At 69.9% G+C, this 14,763-nt stretch overlaps 3 protein-coding genes across 10 annotated transcripts; all 3 read left to right on the plus strand.

Annotated features, from left to right (window-relative positions):
- Positions 1 to 3,723, plus strand: ENTPD2 (ectonucleoside triphosphate diphosphohydrolase 2). Of its 2 annotated transcripts, none has more exons than XM_040962745.1 (9): positions 1 to 120; positions 997 to 1,114; positions 1,567 to 1,717; positions 1,845 to 2,004; positions 2,093 to 2,320; positions 2,532 to 2,780; positions 2,869 to 2,988; positions 3,238 to 3,369; positions 3,446 to 3,723. In XM_040962745.1, exons 1-9 carry the CDS (start codon positions 1 to 3, stop codon positions 3,647 to 3,649), a joined length of 1,482 nt encoding a protein of 493 aa, XP_040818679.1. In that variant the 3' UTR covers positions 3,650 to 3,723. The 2 variants fall into 2 exon arrangements, with proteins under 2 accessions (XP_040818679.1, XP_040818680.1); XM_040962746.1 differs by having other exon boundaries at positions 3,307 to 3,369.
- Positions 3,724 to 4,790: 1,067 nt separating this feature from the next.
- Positions 4,791 to 8,523, plus strand: NPDC1 (neural proliferation, differentiation and control 1). Of its 3 annotated transcripts, none has more exons than XM_040963347.1 (9): positions 4,791 to 4,996; positions 6,475 to 6,621; positions 7,266 to 7,376; positions 7,417 to 7,623; positions 7,713 to 7,779; positions 7,857 to 7,941; positions 8,013 to 8,092; positions 8,181 to 8,277; positions 8,382 to 8,523. In XM_040963347.1, exons 1-9 carry the CDS (start codon positions 4,885 to 4,887, stop codon positions 8,442 to 8,444), a joined length of 969 nt encoding a protein of 322 aa, XP_040819281.1. In that variant the 5' UTR covers positions 4,791 to 4,884; the 3' UTR covers positions 8,445 to 8,523. The 3 variants fall into 3 exon arrangements, with proteins under 3 accessions (XP_040819281.1, XP_040819282.1, XP_040819279.1); XM_040963345.1 differs by having other exon boundaries at positions 4,794 to 5,005; positions 7,266 to 7,382; positions 7,453 to 7,623; XM_040963348.1 differs by lacking the exon at positions 7,266 to 7,376 and having other exon boundaries at positions 4,793 to 5,005; positions 7,453 to 7,623.
- A 2,190-nt stretch (positions 8,524 to 10,713) lies between these two features.
- On the plus strand, positions 10,714 to 14,638 carry FUT7 (fucosyltransferase 7). Of its 5 annotated transcripts, none has more exons than XM_040963255.1 (3): positions 10,715 to 11,406; positions 12,238 to 13,264; positions 14,408 to 14,638. In XM_040963255.1, exons 1-2 carry the CDS (start codon positions 11,394 to 11,396, stop codon positions 13,251 to 13,253), a joined length of 1,029 nt encoding a protein of 342 aa, XP_040819189.1. In that variant the 5' UTR covers positions 10,715 to 11,393; the 3' UTR covers positions 13,254 to 13,264; positions 14,408 to 14,638. The 5 variants fall into 5 exon arrangements, with proteins under 5 accessions (XP_040819194.1, XP_040819189.1, XP_040819190.1 ...); XM_040963256.1 differs by lacking the exon at positions 14,408 to 14,638 and adding an exon at positions 13,624 to 13,870; XM_040963258.1 differs by lacking the exon at positions 14,408 to 14,638 and having other exon boundaries at positions 10,715 to 10,862; positions 11,322 to 11,406; positions 12,238 to 13,870.
- Positions 14,639 to 14,763: the final 125 nt, after the last annotated feature.

Raw genomic sequence — 14,763 nt, forward strand, 5'->3', positions numbered from 1 at the left:
ATGGCCGGGAAGGTGCTGCCCCTGCTGCTGCCGTGGCTGCTGCTGGCCGCCGCGGGCCTCGCTGGCCTGCTGCTGCTGTGCGTCTCCACCCGCGACGTCCAGGAGCCTGCAGCCTTCAAGGTGCACGCGGGGAACGCGCCCTGGGAGCCGCCAGCCCGGGCCGGGTGGGCTCTCGGGGCTGCGGCGCTCCGCTCCCGGCTGGGCCCACGGGGTGGTGGCGCTTCTGGGGCGACGCGGAGCCGAGGCCCAAATCCCGAGAACCCGCGGGCACCATCCCCGCTGCCCCCGGGACGCAGCCCGCGCGTGGGTGCCATCCTTGCCCTGTGCCTCTGCAGTTTGACCGGATGGGGAACGACAGGGGCCGGGGCCCAGGGACCCCGCCCCGCCTGCTGGACGCGAGCTGTCCTCGAGGGGTGGCCTGGCTGCAGCCCGGGAGCCTCCCGCTACCGGGCGGGCCGCTGCTTTAACCCGTTACTATGCCTGTGCGGAGCGCGCCGTGAGGGCTGTGTGGGCGGGAGCGCGGAGAACCCAGCATGTTCAGAGCTGCAAATTCCGGGCTCCCTCGCGGGGCGCAGGGGAGCGGTGCCCGGAGGGCCGCGCCCAGCAGTGGGATTGGCAGCCGTCCAGCCGACCCCTCCCCGGAGTCCTAATGTCGGGGCAACCCGTGCAACAGCTTGCCCAGCCTGCGCTCTGTAGAGCCACCCCTTGGGCCCGGCCACATCCCCGCTCGGGGTGGGCTCCTAGACGTCAGGGCAGGCCATCACCTCCTGCCCCAGGAAGCCCCACATGTGGTCGCCCATGCTCTGTGCTGGGCAGGGCACAGCCTGAGGCCTGGGAGCTACTCTGCCCAGGCTCCCATCCCCTGCTTGCAGCCTCTCCCGGCGCTTCTGTGTGGTGGCCATGTCCATCTCAGGCCTTCTTGGCTCTGGTGGCATGGGTGGGAACCTTCAGGGTCGGGCTGGGCTGACTGCGCTCCACTCCCCACCACGCCCCCAGTACGGCATCGTCCTGGACGCTGGCTCCTCCCACACGTCCATGTTCGTGTACAAGTGGCCAGCGGACAAGGAGAATGGCACCGGCATTGTGAGCCAGCACAGCTCCTGCCATGTTCCAGGTGAAGCCTCCCCCCGCCCGCCCCAGGCCCTCCCCGCAGCCAGGCCCTCCCCGCAGCCAGGCCCTCCCCGCAGCCAGGCCTTCCCCGCAGCCAGGGCCCTCCCCGCAGCCAGGCCCTGAGCTGTGAGCCAGCACAGCTCCTGCCATGTTCCAGGTGAAGCCCCCCATCTGATGCCACTGAGCCTGGTGACCCACTCCTGGTGGGACCAGGCAGGGCTGCGGGCACTGGTGCCTTCCAGAGAGGGAGCCCCAGGCAGCCCGCCCAGCGGAGTTGGACGGTGAGGAGAATGAGGCCAGTGCTTTGTCCTGGCACCTGTGTCACGCGCCCAGGCCGACAGCAGCATCGAACACTGGTGGCACTTGGGTCCCTCTGTGAGCTTGAGCTGAGTCCAACTACCACTGGCCAGGTCCTGGCCTTCCACCCACCGGGAGGGACCTTCTGCCTCCCCGTAGGTGGGGGCATCTCCAGCTACGCCGACAACCCCGCCGGGGCCGGCCAGAGCCTTGTGGGATGCCTGGAGCAGGCACTGCGTGATGTGCCCCGGGAGAGTCACGCGGGCACACCCCTCTATCTGGGAGCCACGGCCGGCATGCGCCTGCTCAAGTGAGTGTGCCCCCTGCCCCTGGCTGCACCCTGGCTCCCACGAAGCCCTCCCCACACCCCTGGGCCAGGCAGACCCCGGGACAGATGGGCCACAGGGCGAGGCCCTCACAGCCACGGCATTCTGCAGCCTGAGCCATCCGGAGGTCGCGGCCCAGGTGCTAGCCGCCGTGTCACAGGTGCTGGCACGGTTCCCCTTTGACTTCCGCGGGGCACGCATCCTCTCTGGCCAGGACGAGGGCGTGTTTGGCTGGGTGACAGCCAATTACCTCCTGGAGAACTTCATCAAGGTGGGTGGCAGGCAGGCAGCCGATCTGGGCAGTCCCCGGGCAACCTGGGCACCTGCCCTGGCTGACCCTGCTGCGCTCTCCTTGGCAGTACGGCTGGGTGGGCCGCTGGTTCCGGCCCCGGAAGGGGACGCTGGGGGCCCTGGACCTGGGCGGGGCCTCCACACAGATCACGTTCGAGACGGCGGGCCCGGTGGAGGACCCTGCTGGTGAGGTCCACCTGAGGCTCTACGGCCAGCACTACCGAGTCTACACGCACAGTCACCTGTGCTATGGCCGCGACCAGGTCCTGCGGAGGCTGCTGGCCCATGCCCTCCAGGTGCCCGCCCACGCCGCTCCCCGACCATGGCCATCCTGGGAGTGGAGGGAGCCCTCATGAGCACTGGCCCAGGGTGAGGTTGGGGTGGGGGTGCCCCGTGTGTCCTGAGCACCGAGTGGTGCTGCCCACGTGACACTGGGCAGTGCCGGAGCATCACGGGTGGGGGTCTTCACTGGGGTCAGCGGTGCCGCATGCAGCCGGTCTCCCCCAGACCCACAGGCTGCACCCCTGCTGGCCCCGCGATTACTCCACTCGTGTGCTGGTGGGGGACGTGTTTCAAGCGCCCTGCGTGCAACAGCCCCCGCCCTTCAACACCAGCGAGGAGGTGGTCCTGCAGGGCTCCGGCAGCCCGGCCCTCTGCCGCGCCCTGGTCTCCCGGCTCTTCAGCTCCCCTCCCTGCGGCTTCTCCCGCTGCTCCTTCGACGGCGTCTTCCAGCCCCCTGTGGCTGGTAACTTCATAGTGAGTCTAGGCCGCGGGCTGGGGCAGCTGCCCCAGACAAGGCAGCCGCTGTTGCGTGACTGTGCCCTCCCCTCCACCTGCCTCCCAGGCCTTCTCAGCCTTCTATTACACCGTGGAGTTCCTGAAGTCACAGCTGGGGCTGCCGCTGGCAACCCTGCAGCAGCTGGAGGCCGCGGTGGAGACGACCTGCAACCTGACCTGGCCACAGGTGAGGGGGTCAGCTCCCAACAGGGAGGGCCCAGGGCTCCTGGCTGCCACACCCTGGGTTCCAGAAGGCGTGGGCCACATCAGGGAACCTGGGAGACACCCCTGGGGCCCACCACCTAGGTCTGGAGCGCACACTCCTCCACTCTTGCCCTCGACGTGGCAGGCTGTCCACCCCTGAGGGAGGCCATGGCACGTGGGCATGGGGTGCACAGCAGGCCCGCAGCCCCACGGTATCCCTGCGGCGTCTCAGCTGCAGACCCGGGCGCCCAGGCAGCGTGCCCGCCTGGCCGACTACTGCGCAGTCGCCACGTTCGTGCAGCAACTGCTGAGCCGCTACGGCTTCGACGAGCGCTCCTTCGGCGGCCTGGCCTTCCAGAAGCAGGTGAGCGCCGGGGCCAGGGTAGGGGCGTGCGGGGGTGGCATCTCCCGGCAGCTGAGGCCGCGCCCCCCGCCCACAGGCCGCGGACACAGCGGTGGGCTGGGCGCTTGGCTACATGCTGAACCTCACCAACCTGGTGCCCGCCGACGCGCCGGTGCTGCGCAAGGCCACGGCTCCCGGCGCCTGGGTCGCTCTCCTCCTGCTCTTCGCCGCCGCGCTCTTGGCCGCGCTGGTCCTGGGGCTGCGCCAGGCGCGCGCCGCCAAGTCGCCAAGCGCCCTCTAGGGTCGGGGACCCCGCTGGCGGAACGCCGGGGTGGGCTTTGGGGGTCCCCGCACTGCACCGCACCTGCAGCGACCAGCCCCCAAGGCCGCCCGCGGGCCGGGACCCCCTTCCCCGCTGGCAGGACGCCGGAGTAGGCGGGGAGGCCCCGTTGGCCTCAGACTCGGCTCTCCTCTTCCCGGGGGGTGGGGGAGGACCCCTCGGCCTGGGGCTGGGGCGGGGCCTCCAGAGTTTGCTAATAAAACATTCCAGTCGAGCGCCGCGGACCGCCCCGTCTCTCCAGCTGCGCGGGTCCCCTGGGTGCCACTGTGGCTCGTGTTGCTTGCTGCCTTTCTGGGGCCCTGGGCAGTGCTGGCCCCCACCGTTCACAGGCCCACACAGGAGTGAGGCTGTGGGCGGGGGGCTGCTGCTCGGGTGAGATCAGAATTGGGCTCCCACCCCACGCAGGGCAGCACCCTGTCCTCCTCGTGTCCTGGGTTTCCTGTACCCCCAAAGGGGCCTGCTCAGCCTTCTGTACCATTAGAAGGCTCCAGGCTGGGAGCTGGGGGTCCCGTTGCTTCTCCCCTACCCCCCGTTTCCTGGGAGAAGCCTGTGGTGTATGGTGAGTGTTGGGGAGGGGCTGCCACTGCCCGTGCGGCCCCAGCTTTGGAGTTGGGGACTTCGGGGGTCTCCGGCGTGCGGAGCAGCAGGGGTGGCGCAGGGGCGAGGTCAGCTCCCCGGGGACCAGGGCCACCTTGGACAGCTCCCAGCTCTCAGCGTCACTCCTGCCCTCTGGCGGCACCCCCGAGAGCGCCGCGGCCGAGGACCCCGCCCGGATGACGTCAGAACCGGGGCGCACCTGCTGTTGGGGGGTCTCACACTTTCGGCCCGCGCGCCGGTGGAGGCGGAGCCGAGGAGGGGGCGCACCCGGCGCCAGGACCCCGCCAGACATCAGGGGCGCGAGGAGGCGGTGCGGGACGGGACTCCGGCGCCGGCCTTTGGGGCGGCCCCGGAGAGGGGGCGCAGCCGGCGGGAGAGGGGCGCAGCCGGCGGGAGAGGGGGCGGCGCAGCCATCGGCCAGCCCGCCCCGCAGGTGCAGCGCGCAGGCGCACTTCCGCGCGCCCGCACCCGGATCTGCCGCAGCGTCAGCGCCTCCGCCTCCTCTTCCTCCCGCGCCTCGGCCTCTCCGGACGCAGCCCCCCAGGCGCGCCGAGCCCCGGCCGCGCGGTGCCATGCTGCCCCGGCGGCGGCGCTGACCGATGGCGACGCCCGTGCCTCCGCCCTCCTCGCGGCACCTGCGGCTGCTGCGGCTGCTGCTCTCCGGCCTGGTCCTCGGCGCGGCCCTGCGCGGGGCCTCCGCAGCCGCCGCCGGCCGCGCGGGTGAGCGAGCGCGCCCAGGGACGCGGTGCGCGGCGGCCCTGCCACCGGGCCCGGCCCCGCAGGCCCGGGATGAGCGGGTACAGCGGCCCGGCCGCGCAGGGGTGCTGCCGCTGGGCCCTCTCTCGGCTGCCAGCGGGCATTGTCTGGGGCCGGGGGTCCATCGCTGTGGGCCTCCCAGGCTGGGCGCTCGCTGGCCAGACGCCCACGTCTGCTCTGGGGTCGGGATGCGGGCGCCCCTGGCCGTGCTGGCAGGCAGGGTCTGAGGGCTGCGAGGGCGCCTTGCGCAGCCTGCCCCTGCCTCGGGGGTCTTGTGCCAGCTTCCGCCCACTCATAGGGCTGCTTCCTGCCTGGGAGGGCACCCCCTCAGGATGAAGCCAAGCCAGGGTCCGCAGGACCACGCCCGCCTTTGCCCCAGGTGCAGGCCTGGGGATGGTGCCTGTTCGCCCAAAGGAGGGGCTGTTGGCCCACCTTTAGAGAGCGGAAAACCGAGGCCCCTGTGGACAAAGTGGCTGCGTGGGGCCCGCAGTGAAAGGGCAGTGGCTGCCGCTGCTGCTTATCTCCATGGAGCCCCCACTCCGGGCCTGGGGAACTCCTGGTTGTCAGCACCTGGGAGGGCCCAGCTGGTGGGTGGGGTCCAGGTGGGTCTGTGCGCAGAGGCTTAATGTTTAACTTGCCGGAACCCTGGGCCCGGCCCACTAGTGACCCAGGCTGGGGAGGGCAGGTGCCGGCCTGAGGGCCTGTGCCCGCCACCCACTGGCAGGCCTACAGCCGGGGGCTGTGCAGTGTCAAGTCTCCGAGGAAACCAAGCAGGCCAGGCATCCAGGAAACCAGGCATCCCATCCCCAGTGGGGGGCCTGGGAAAAAAGGCCCTGGTGGTCCCCAGGGTGCCCCCGACCGCCTGTGGCAGGCTGGACCCCAGAGGAGTGGGGTGGTGTCTCCAGGAATGGGAGTATGGTTAGGGTTAGGGCTTCCAGGGTCCTGGTGCTGTGGCGGCGGGGTGACCCCCAGCTTGGGCCCTAGATTGGCAGCGGGTGAGCCCCCCCGGCCTGCCCTGGGCTCTACCAGAGGCTTGTAGGCATGGGGGTGGCAGCCGGCTGGTACAATGGACTCCACCAGGGCCCGGTGGGCTTTGGGGAGCCCTGGTGTGGGGGGAAGGGTGAGCAGGCATGTGTCACCTCTCATCTTGAGCCAGAGGGAGAGCTGGGCCCACGGCACGGGCACACTGGCCTTGCTCCGGGCACTTAGTGGCTAGGCGCCGTTCTGGAGGGCCGCTGGGGCCTGCCTGGCCCAGGCTGGAGGGAGGACTTGGGCAAGGAAACCTGGGCGGCTCCACAGGCGGCCGCTGTTGGCTTCCTGGTTCAGGCGGGCTGTGGAGAGGAGGGGCCTGCCCAGGACAATGGCTGGAGTGGGGCCTGGGCGGCCAGTCCTGTGGCCAGGCAGACGGAGTGTGACCTGTGCTTCCTCCCCAGATGCGGCCACTTGTCCCCGGAGCCTGGACTGCACCCTCAAGAGGCGTGCGCGGTGTCCCCCTGGAGCACACGCCTGTGGGCCCTGCCTGCAACCCTTCCACGAGGACTCCCAGGGCCGATGCGTGTCCCGGGCGCACCGCCCCCCTGGTATGTGCTCCAGCCTCGGCAGGGGCCAGTGGGTCCCCAGTGTGTTGTGGGGTGATCAGGCTCAAGGCTGGGCCAGGGTGTCAGCGGGCAGGAGCAGAGGAACCCCCTCCTCTGGGTCTGTGGTTCATGGGACGGGCTCCAGGAGTCAGGGGGCTGACCTTGAGGTGCCTGGTGTGTGTGGCCCCCAGGGACCCCTGAGTCCTGGCAGGGGGCCTTGGTGGAAGGTGCTGGAAGCTATGCTGTGTCTACCTGGAAGGCCCCCACCCTGCCCTCCTGAGGAGTGGTGGAAGCTAGGTGGCCCCCAGGCGGGGAGGCAGCTGTCCCTTGCGGACCCTGTGCCCCCACCCCTTGCTATACCCCCCAGTCTCCCTGGGAGGTTCCCCCATGGTGGCTTGGGATGCCCAGCAGCCTGCAGGCTAGGGCTACCAGTGCCAGCAGCCAGGCCCAGGGCTGCCCCCTCACAGAGCACTTCAGCTGTGGAAGACCCTTGGGGAAAGATGGGCCCTGACGGCCCACCCACACTGCAGGAGAGGGTCCGCCTCCCCTCCCTGGGAGAGGTGGCCCCTGACAGCCCCTACCCCACAGGGACGGGTCCACTTCCCCCTCCCTGGGAGAGATGGCCCCTGACACCCCCTACCCCACAGGGGAGGGACCACTCCCACCGCGACTAGAAGATGAGATTGACCTCCTGGCCCAGGAGCTGGCGCGGAAGGAGGCGGGGCCCCCGAGGGCCTCGGGTGGACCCCTGTCAGAGGAGCCTGGTGAGACCCTAGCCCTGCTGCCTCGCCCCCTCGACCCTGGAGCGTCTCCTTAAGTGTTCTTTCCCTGCAGCCACCCCGGGCTTCTCAGAGCTGGCCCCAGGGCCCAGGCCCGGCCTGCCCGTGACGCCTGCAGCCCCCACCCCTGCATCGCATAGCTCCCTGGGCCCACCTGCGTCTTCTGGGCCTGTACAGGTGTCCCGGCTGGAGCACCCCGGCCAGCGGGGTGACGCGCTGGCCCTCGGTAGGTGACACAGACGGGCTGGGCGCCTGGTCCGCGGGAGAGGGGAGGTGTGTGTGCAAGGTGAGCCACCTCTCCACTACCCCCCGCAGTGCTGGTCGTGGGCTTCTGCGTGGCAGGCGTGGCCGCGCTCGCTATGGCTGCCCTTTGCTGGTGCAGGTAAGTAGGCCGCGTGCGGGGCTGGTGGAGGCCACCGGGCTCCAGGTCGCCCTGCCCACTGCGCTGTGTGTCCACAGGCTGCAGCGGGACATGCGCCTGGCTCAGAAGGTGGACTACGCCGCCACGAAGGCGCCGGGCTCGCCCGCCACACCGCGGATCTCGGTGCGTGGCCCGCCCCTTGCGCCCCCGCGCGTCCGGCCCCTTGCGCCCACCCTAACGCGCCTCTCCCGCAGCCTGGTGACCAGCGGCTGGCGCACTGCGCCGAGCTCTTCCACTTCCAGCGGCAGCGGCAGCAGATGCTCAGCCTGGAGCGGTGAGCGCCCGCGAGCCCCCTGCCCCGCCCGCCTCCCCCGTCCCCGCCCGCCCCCACTCGGGACCCAGCGACCCCCCCACCCACCCAGGCACAAAGAGCCGGCCAAGGAGCTGGACTCGGCCTCGTCGGACGAGGAGAACGAAGACTGCGACTTCACGGTGTATGAGTGCCCGGGGCTGGCCCCGGTGAGTGCGGGCGCGTGGGCAGCCGGGGGCGCGGGCAGCCGGGGGCGCTGGCAGCCGGGCGCCCCTGGGTGCGCAGCCGCCTGACGCCCCCTTGGCTTCCGCAGACCGGGGAGATGGAAGTGCGCAACCCGCTGTTCGATCCCACCTCGCCGCCCGTGCCGCAGTGACCCGACCGAGGCAGTCCCGCGGGGCCCACGGGTGGGGCGGGCCTGGCGTTTCCCATTAAAAAACCAGGTTCGGACGGTGCGCCTGTGTGTGTGTTCTGTGTGGGGGAACCGGGTGCGGGGACCCGCGGGGACAGGCACAGCTGGGGCACTGTAGGGTTTGTGGAGCCAGTAGAGGCCAGGTGCCCACCTTGCCTGTGTGCCCCATCCCTCATGGGGGCCAGGGTCTCCTGCTGAGAGACTCAACACCCTTGGAGAAGCCGCTGCCTCCACAGGGGACCCCAGGACATTTTGGCAGGGCCCTGCCCTGAGGACAGAAGCCGGGCCTACTCCATGCCCGCTGGGGGACAGCAGGCAGGGGTGGGGCAGGGTGGGCTTCGCAGGGCCTGGAGCACCTGGAGCTGGGGGCTGCCCTTCCCGCATCTGGCCAGGGTCACTGAGTGGGCAGAGGTGCAGGGCCAGCCCCCTGTTGGCTGGCTGTGGGGGGCTACTGCCCCTGGAGGTCTGAGCCACTTGGGAGCAGCAGTCCTGCCCTGGCTTGCCCTGAGCAGCGTCTGGGGGCCAGCCCAGATCTGGGGACCCGCTTCCTATGCCCCTGCTCTGTTGCTGCGATTTGAGCCTTCATGGGCCCCTGGCTGCTGCGGGAGACTGGAAGAAGGGCAGGGAAGGTGCCCACCACCCACCTTGCCCATGCGAGCGCCCTGCCACTCACCTGAGCTGCAGGAGGAGGCATCAAGAGCCCAGAGCCCCTCCCCCAGGCCGAGGGCAACAGCCTGGCATGGCGCCCTCCAGTCTGTCCCGTCTCATGGGGCCTCAAGTGCATACCAGGGCTCCGGCTGCCCACTCCTGGAAGCCTGGCCAGGAGGGGACTGTCCAGGGCAGGGGCAGCCCACTCTGGGACACCCTGCCTGAACTTGGCAGTGACTGGAGACCCTGCAAGAGGTGCCTGTCCCTGAAGCCCAGAAGCTCACCACCGGCCCCAGGGCTCCTGCCCAGGAGGAAGCCTTCTGTCGCCCCGTGGCTGAGTCCCTGGCCAAAGCAGGCCCAGTGGGCAGTGCTGCTTCCCACCAGGGCCTCGGCCATCTCCCTGCTCCTAGCACCCTGGCACCGACCCTGGTGGATGCATGGCCATTCAGATGTCTCCAGCCCAGTCAAATGCAGGCAACAGATGGCGGAGGCAGCGAGTCCCTAGGTGGTGTGGGCCCCCAGTGTTGCAGGCCCAGTCCTGCTGGCTGGGGTGCTGGCTGGGGTCCCAGAATGTCAGCTGAGTGTCACAGGGTCGGGGGAGGGGTGTTGGTGCAGACCCGAAAGGGCCAGGGTGTCGCTGCAGATCCCTGGAGACCCTCCCCAGGCTTGGTGGGAGGGGACCACCTCACCTGCTGGCGCCAGCACACTGCACCTGTACCGCCTCGCCCCGCAGCCTCCAGGCACCCACCTCCCCAAGGGTCCAGTGGGCAGCGTCGGCCATAGCCACCAGGGGGCCCTCACGACCCACGTCTGGCCCTGGCCCGGCCCAAGCGGCAGGAAGAGCGAGCAGCCCGGCTGTGCCTGGGTCCTGGGGGGACCTGGACAGGGGTGCACTCACCTGGTGCCCCAGGAGTCCTGACAGCCCTTACGTGGGGCCCTCAGCCAGCGTCCCCGTGAGGGCTGGGTCGAGTACCCGCCCGTGCCAGTGTGCCCCTGTGCTCCACCAGCCCCCCACCCCGGCTCTCCATCTGAGTCATGCTCTCACCTCAGCTCTTCCTTCTTTCATTCTGACCCACTTCTCAGAGCCCCATCTGCCAGCCTGCAGGTTCCCACGCCCCCTCCCCCTGCCAGGCTGAGCTGGCACTTCTGTGATAAGACAGCCAGTCCTGGGCGGGGGTGGCGTGGCTCCGTGAGCCCACCCAGGAAGGGAGCGGGCTGTGTGGGAGACAGGGGGTGGGGGGTGGGGGAGGCCTGTGGCGGGCTCCAGCTTGGCTGGCAGCACAAACAGGAAGGATGGCAGGCTCTGGCAGCCCAAGGCCGGGTCACCCAGGCTGCAGCTGGGTCACCTCCTTCCGGCAGGCCCCTGCCACCTGCTGGGCACACCGCCTGGGGGGATGGGGGTGGGGTGGAGTCTTCTGGGGTCCCCACACCCACCTCCAGGTGCCACCGTGACTGCCCCCTCCCAGGGTGGTGCCAGCTCGCCCTGTACCGGATGGGCCCCACTGTTCCCACAGCCCCCTCCCCGCCCTGGACGTTGCACAAGCAGTCACCGCAGGCTGGGGTTATGCAGTGCCGTGAGGTGGCCAAACGGTCGACGGGGAACAGGCAGGGGAGTGGGGGGCAGGGGCCACACCAGTCGTCCGGCAGTTGCTGAGCCAGGAGGGGAACTCTGCAGGGCTGCCGGACCCAACTGCTCCTGGCGGCTGCACCCTGGCTCCCAGCAGCCAGAGGAGGGTGAGGCCCCAGCCCTTGAGGCTCCAGGCTGGCCGCAGAGCAAGCCAGACGACCTTCCTGTCCCCAGCACTGGCGCCTGCCCCCGCCCGCCACCGGCTGTGTCAGGGACAGGGCGACCCCTTCCCCTTCCACCCTGGAAAGCCCCTCATGCTGAAGCCTCGGGGAGGGGGTCTGGGGCGTGACCCACAGCCCCCCACCCATGGAGCGTCAGCTCCTTCTCAGGGTCTCTGGGCCCTAGGCACCAGGCGGTTCTTGGAGGTGGCGCAGGTGGGTAGGGGGCAGCAGAGGGGCAGCAGGGGCCGGGGTGGCCTAGGCCAAGGTCCCCACCCTGGCCTGTTGCCCTGGGCCTGGCTGCTTCCCAGCAGCCTGAGGTCTGGAGACAGAGGGTTGGGGGCGGGGAGTGGTGGTCGGGGCGGGGCGGGCGGGGCAGGAAGGCCGTGGCTCCCTAACCTTGCACAGATGAGACACTGACTGCCCGGGCACCCGGCTGCTGTGCTGTGATTTGAGAATCTTAGACTTTGGGCGCAACAAATGAGCCATGCTGGTGAGTGGGCCTCGGGGAAACCATGGGTTGGAGAGCAGCTATATGATGGCCCAGGGCTGCCCCCCAGCCCGGCTGACCCACAGGGCAGTGTGCTGGGGCCCAGGGGTATCCCTGAGCCTGGGTGACGCAGGGGGTGGTGTGCTGGGGCCCGGGGGTGTCCCCTAGCCCGGCTGACTCACGGGGCGGCGTGCTACGGCCCAGGGGTGTCCCCGAGCCTGGGTGACCCAAGGGGAGGTGTGCTGGGGCCCAGGGGTGTTTCCCAGCCCAGTTGACCCAGGGGGTAGTGTGCTGGGGCCTGGGGTTGTCCCCTAGCCTGGCTGACTCACGGGGCGGTGTGCTAGGGCCCAGGGGTGTCCCAGGGGGCCGTGTGCTGGGGCCCGGAGGTATCCCTGAGCCTGGGTGACCCAGGGGGCGGTGTGCTGGGGCACAGGGGTGTTCCCCAGCCCAGCTGACCCGGGGGTGGTGTGCTGGGGTCCGGGGGTGTTCCCCAGCTCGGGTGACCCAGAGGGTGTGTACTGGGGCCTGTGTATGTCTGAGCACAGGCTGACCTATATGGGGCACTGGACCCAGGGGCTTGTGTGTTGGGGTCCAGGGGTATCCCTGAGCCCGGATGATGCAGGGGGCAGTATGCTGGGGTCCAGGGGTGTCCCCCCAGCCCGGCTGACCCATGGGCAGTATGTTGGGGCCCAGGGGTGTCCCCCAGCCCGGGCGAACCAGGGTGTGTGTGCTGGGGCCTGTGTATGTCTGAGCGTGGGCTGACCCATATGGGGTGCTGGGGCCCAGGGGGCTGTGCCCCCCCGGGATACCGGCCTTCTCTTCCTCCCCCGGCAGTGTTTAGCTCCACCTGGAGGCGATGGGCTTGGAGGGGCCTGGCTGGGGTGGCCCTGACCCTGCTCCTCTGGCTTGCACGGCTGTTGCAGCTGGCCCCGGGGCGTGCCCCAGCACCCCAGCCTACAGTTACCATCCTGGTCTGGCACTGGCCCTTCACAGCCCAGCCCCCGGAGCTGTCCCGAGACACCTGTGCTCCCTATGGCCTGGCACATTGCCACCTAAGCACCAACCGGAGCCTGCTGGCCAGCGCTGACGTTGTGGTCTTCCATCACCGTGAGCTGGAGACACGAAGAAGCTACCTGCCCCTGGCGCAGCGGCCCCGTGGGCAGCCCTGGGTGTGGGCCTCCATGGAGTCCCCCAGCCACACACACGGCCTCCACCGTCTGCGTGGCATCTTCAACTGGGTGCTGAGCTACCGGCGAGACTCGGACATCTTTGTGCCCTATGGTCGCCTGGAGCCACGCCAGGGGCCCGCGCCACCTCTGCCCGCCAAGAACCGCCTGGCCGCCTGGGTGATCAGCAACTTCCATGAGCGGCAGCGGCGGGTGCAGCTGTACCGGCAGCTGGCGCCGCACCTGCGGGTGGACGTGTTCGGCCGTGCCAGCCGGCGGCCGCTCTGCCCCAGCTGCCTGCTGCCCACGCTGGCCCCTTACCACTTCTATCTGGCCTTCGAGAACTCACAGCACCGTGACTACATCACCGAGAAGTTTTGGCGCAATGCACTGGCAGCTGGTGCCGTGCCCGTGGTCCTGGGGCCCCCGCGTGCCACCTATGAGGCCTTCGTGCCCGGGGACGCCTTCATTCATGTGGACGACTTTGGCTCGGCCCTTGAGCTGGCCACCTTTCTGATTGGCATGAACGAGAGCCACTACCAGCGCTTCTTTGCTTGGCGGGGCCAGCTCCGCGTGCAGCTGCTTGCTGACTGGCGAGAGCGTTTCTGCGCCATCTGTGCCCGTCTCCCCCACTTGCCCCGCGACCAGGTCTACGAGGACCTGGACGGCTGGTTCCGGGGCTGAGCCACCCACAGGTAGGCTGGGGCTGGAGCCAGGAAGCCGCAGAGGGTGGAAAGGGGGGAGCAGGTGTCTGCAGGGAGAGGCCGGACCCCAGGGAGCCAGTTCCCTCTTCCCCTGGAGCGAGAACTGATTGAGTCCAGGCCTGGCCCACCCGGCGTGGAGGCAAGGCCCTCGGGGCTGGGGGACAGCCTGCCCAAGGTGGGTGGGGAGAACCCGGGACCAGCCCTAGAGGGCACACCTGCGTCATGGGAAGCCACGGTCCACCACACAGGACGAGGGCCAGCAGCCAGAGAGGAAGGAAAGGGGCTCGAGTGGGGCCTGCGGCCGGAAGCTGGGCTCACCTGTCAGCTGTGTCCTCCCCTCTCCGCTGCAGCTTTGCGCCCTGCCTGGATCCTGCTCACTGTCCACGCCCCTCAGACTACCCAGAGCCCTGGTGCCAGCCAGGTGCAGGGAGGGGGAGGCTCCCCGGGGGGCCAGGACAGGCCGACCCTAAGGTGGGTGCAGGAAGGGCAGGCTGGAAGGTGGCCCCTCAACCTGGGGCGCCTGCCCTCTGCCGGCCAGACGGTGAGGTGTTCCTCCTTGCCCTGCAGGGCCTCCTGGGCCTGGCAGACTGACCCGAGCGCCCTGCCCAGGACACAGGCAGCCAGGGGCTGCTCTCCGTGCCCGCCAACCCGAGTGCCCTGCCCAGGACACAGGCAGCCAGGGGCTGCTCCTGCCGCCACCCGAGTGCCCTGCCCAGGACACAGGCAGCCAGGGGCTGCTCTCCGTGCCCGCCAACCCGAGTGCCCTGCCCAGGACACAGGCAGCCAGGGGCTGCTCCCCGTGCCCGCCGACCCGAGTGCCCTGCCCAGGACACAGGCAGCCAGGGGCTGCTCCCCGTGCCCTGCAGGGCTGGCCAGCCTCACGCTGCCCACGGTCCCTACAGTGGACCCCCCTTGGCGTCCACTCTGACGACGAGCTGAATACAGTGCAGAGCTGGGTCCCCCGTCCCGGCTCCCAGTCCTGCCCACCCATTTGTCTGTCCAGCATCGCCTGCACATGCGGCAAGGACTCCCCTCAACCACGCTGCACACCCCCGTGGATCTGCCTACCCGCTTAAAGAAAAATAAAAATTGGGGGTCAGCCAGTGGTGTAGCCTGCTAATCCTCTGCCTGCAGGACTGGCATCCCATATACATGCTGGTTCGAGTCCCAGCTGCTCCACTTGCCGTGCCGCTCCCCGCTGATGGCCTGGAAACGTGTGGAGGATGGCCCAGGCGCTCGGGCTCCCGTGTACGCATGGGGGACCTGGCTATTTGTGAAGTGAACCAGCACATGGAAGATCTCCCTCGACCCCTCTCCTTCCTCTGCAGTTCTGCCGCCCTAATAAATAAAAGCCTTTAAAACACAGCAGCCAGCCAGCACCTGAGCGAGATCCGCCGGGGGCGGGCCGGGGCGGCGCGGGGTCCCTCGGCACGGTGCCCGCAGCCGCAGCCGGGCGCGGCGCCTTTAAGCGCGGGCGGGCGCGGGGCGCG

This window comes from Ochotona curzoniae, unplaced genomic scaffold, assembly GCF_017591425.1.
Source record: "Ochotona curzoniae isolate NIBS_2020 unplaced genomic scaffold, NIBS_Ocur_1.0 scaffold_3208, whole genome shotgun sequence".
NCBI classification, from domain to species: Eukaryota; Metazoa; Chordata; class Mammalia; order Lagomorpha; family Ochotonidae; genus Ochotona; species Ochotona curzoniae.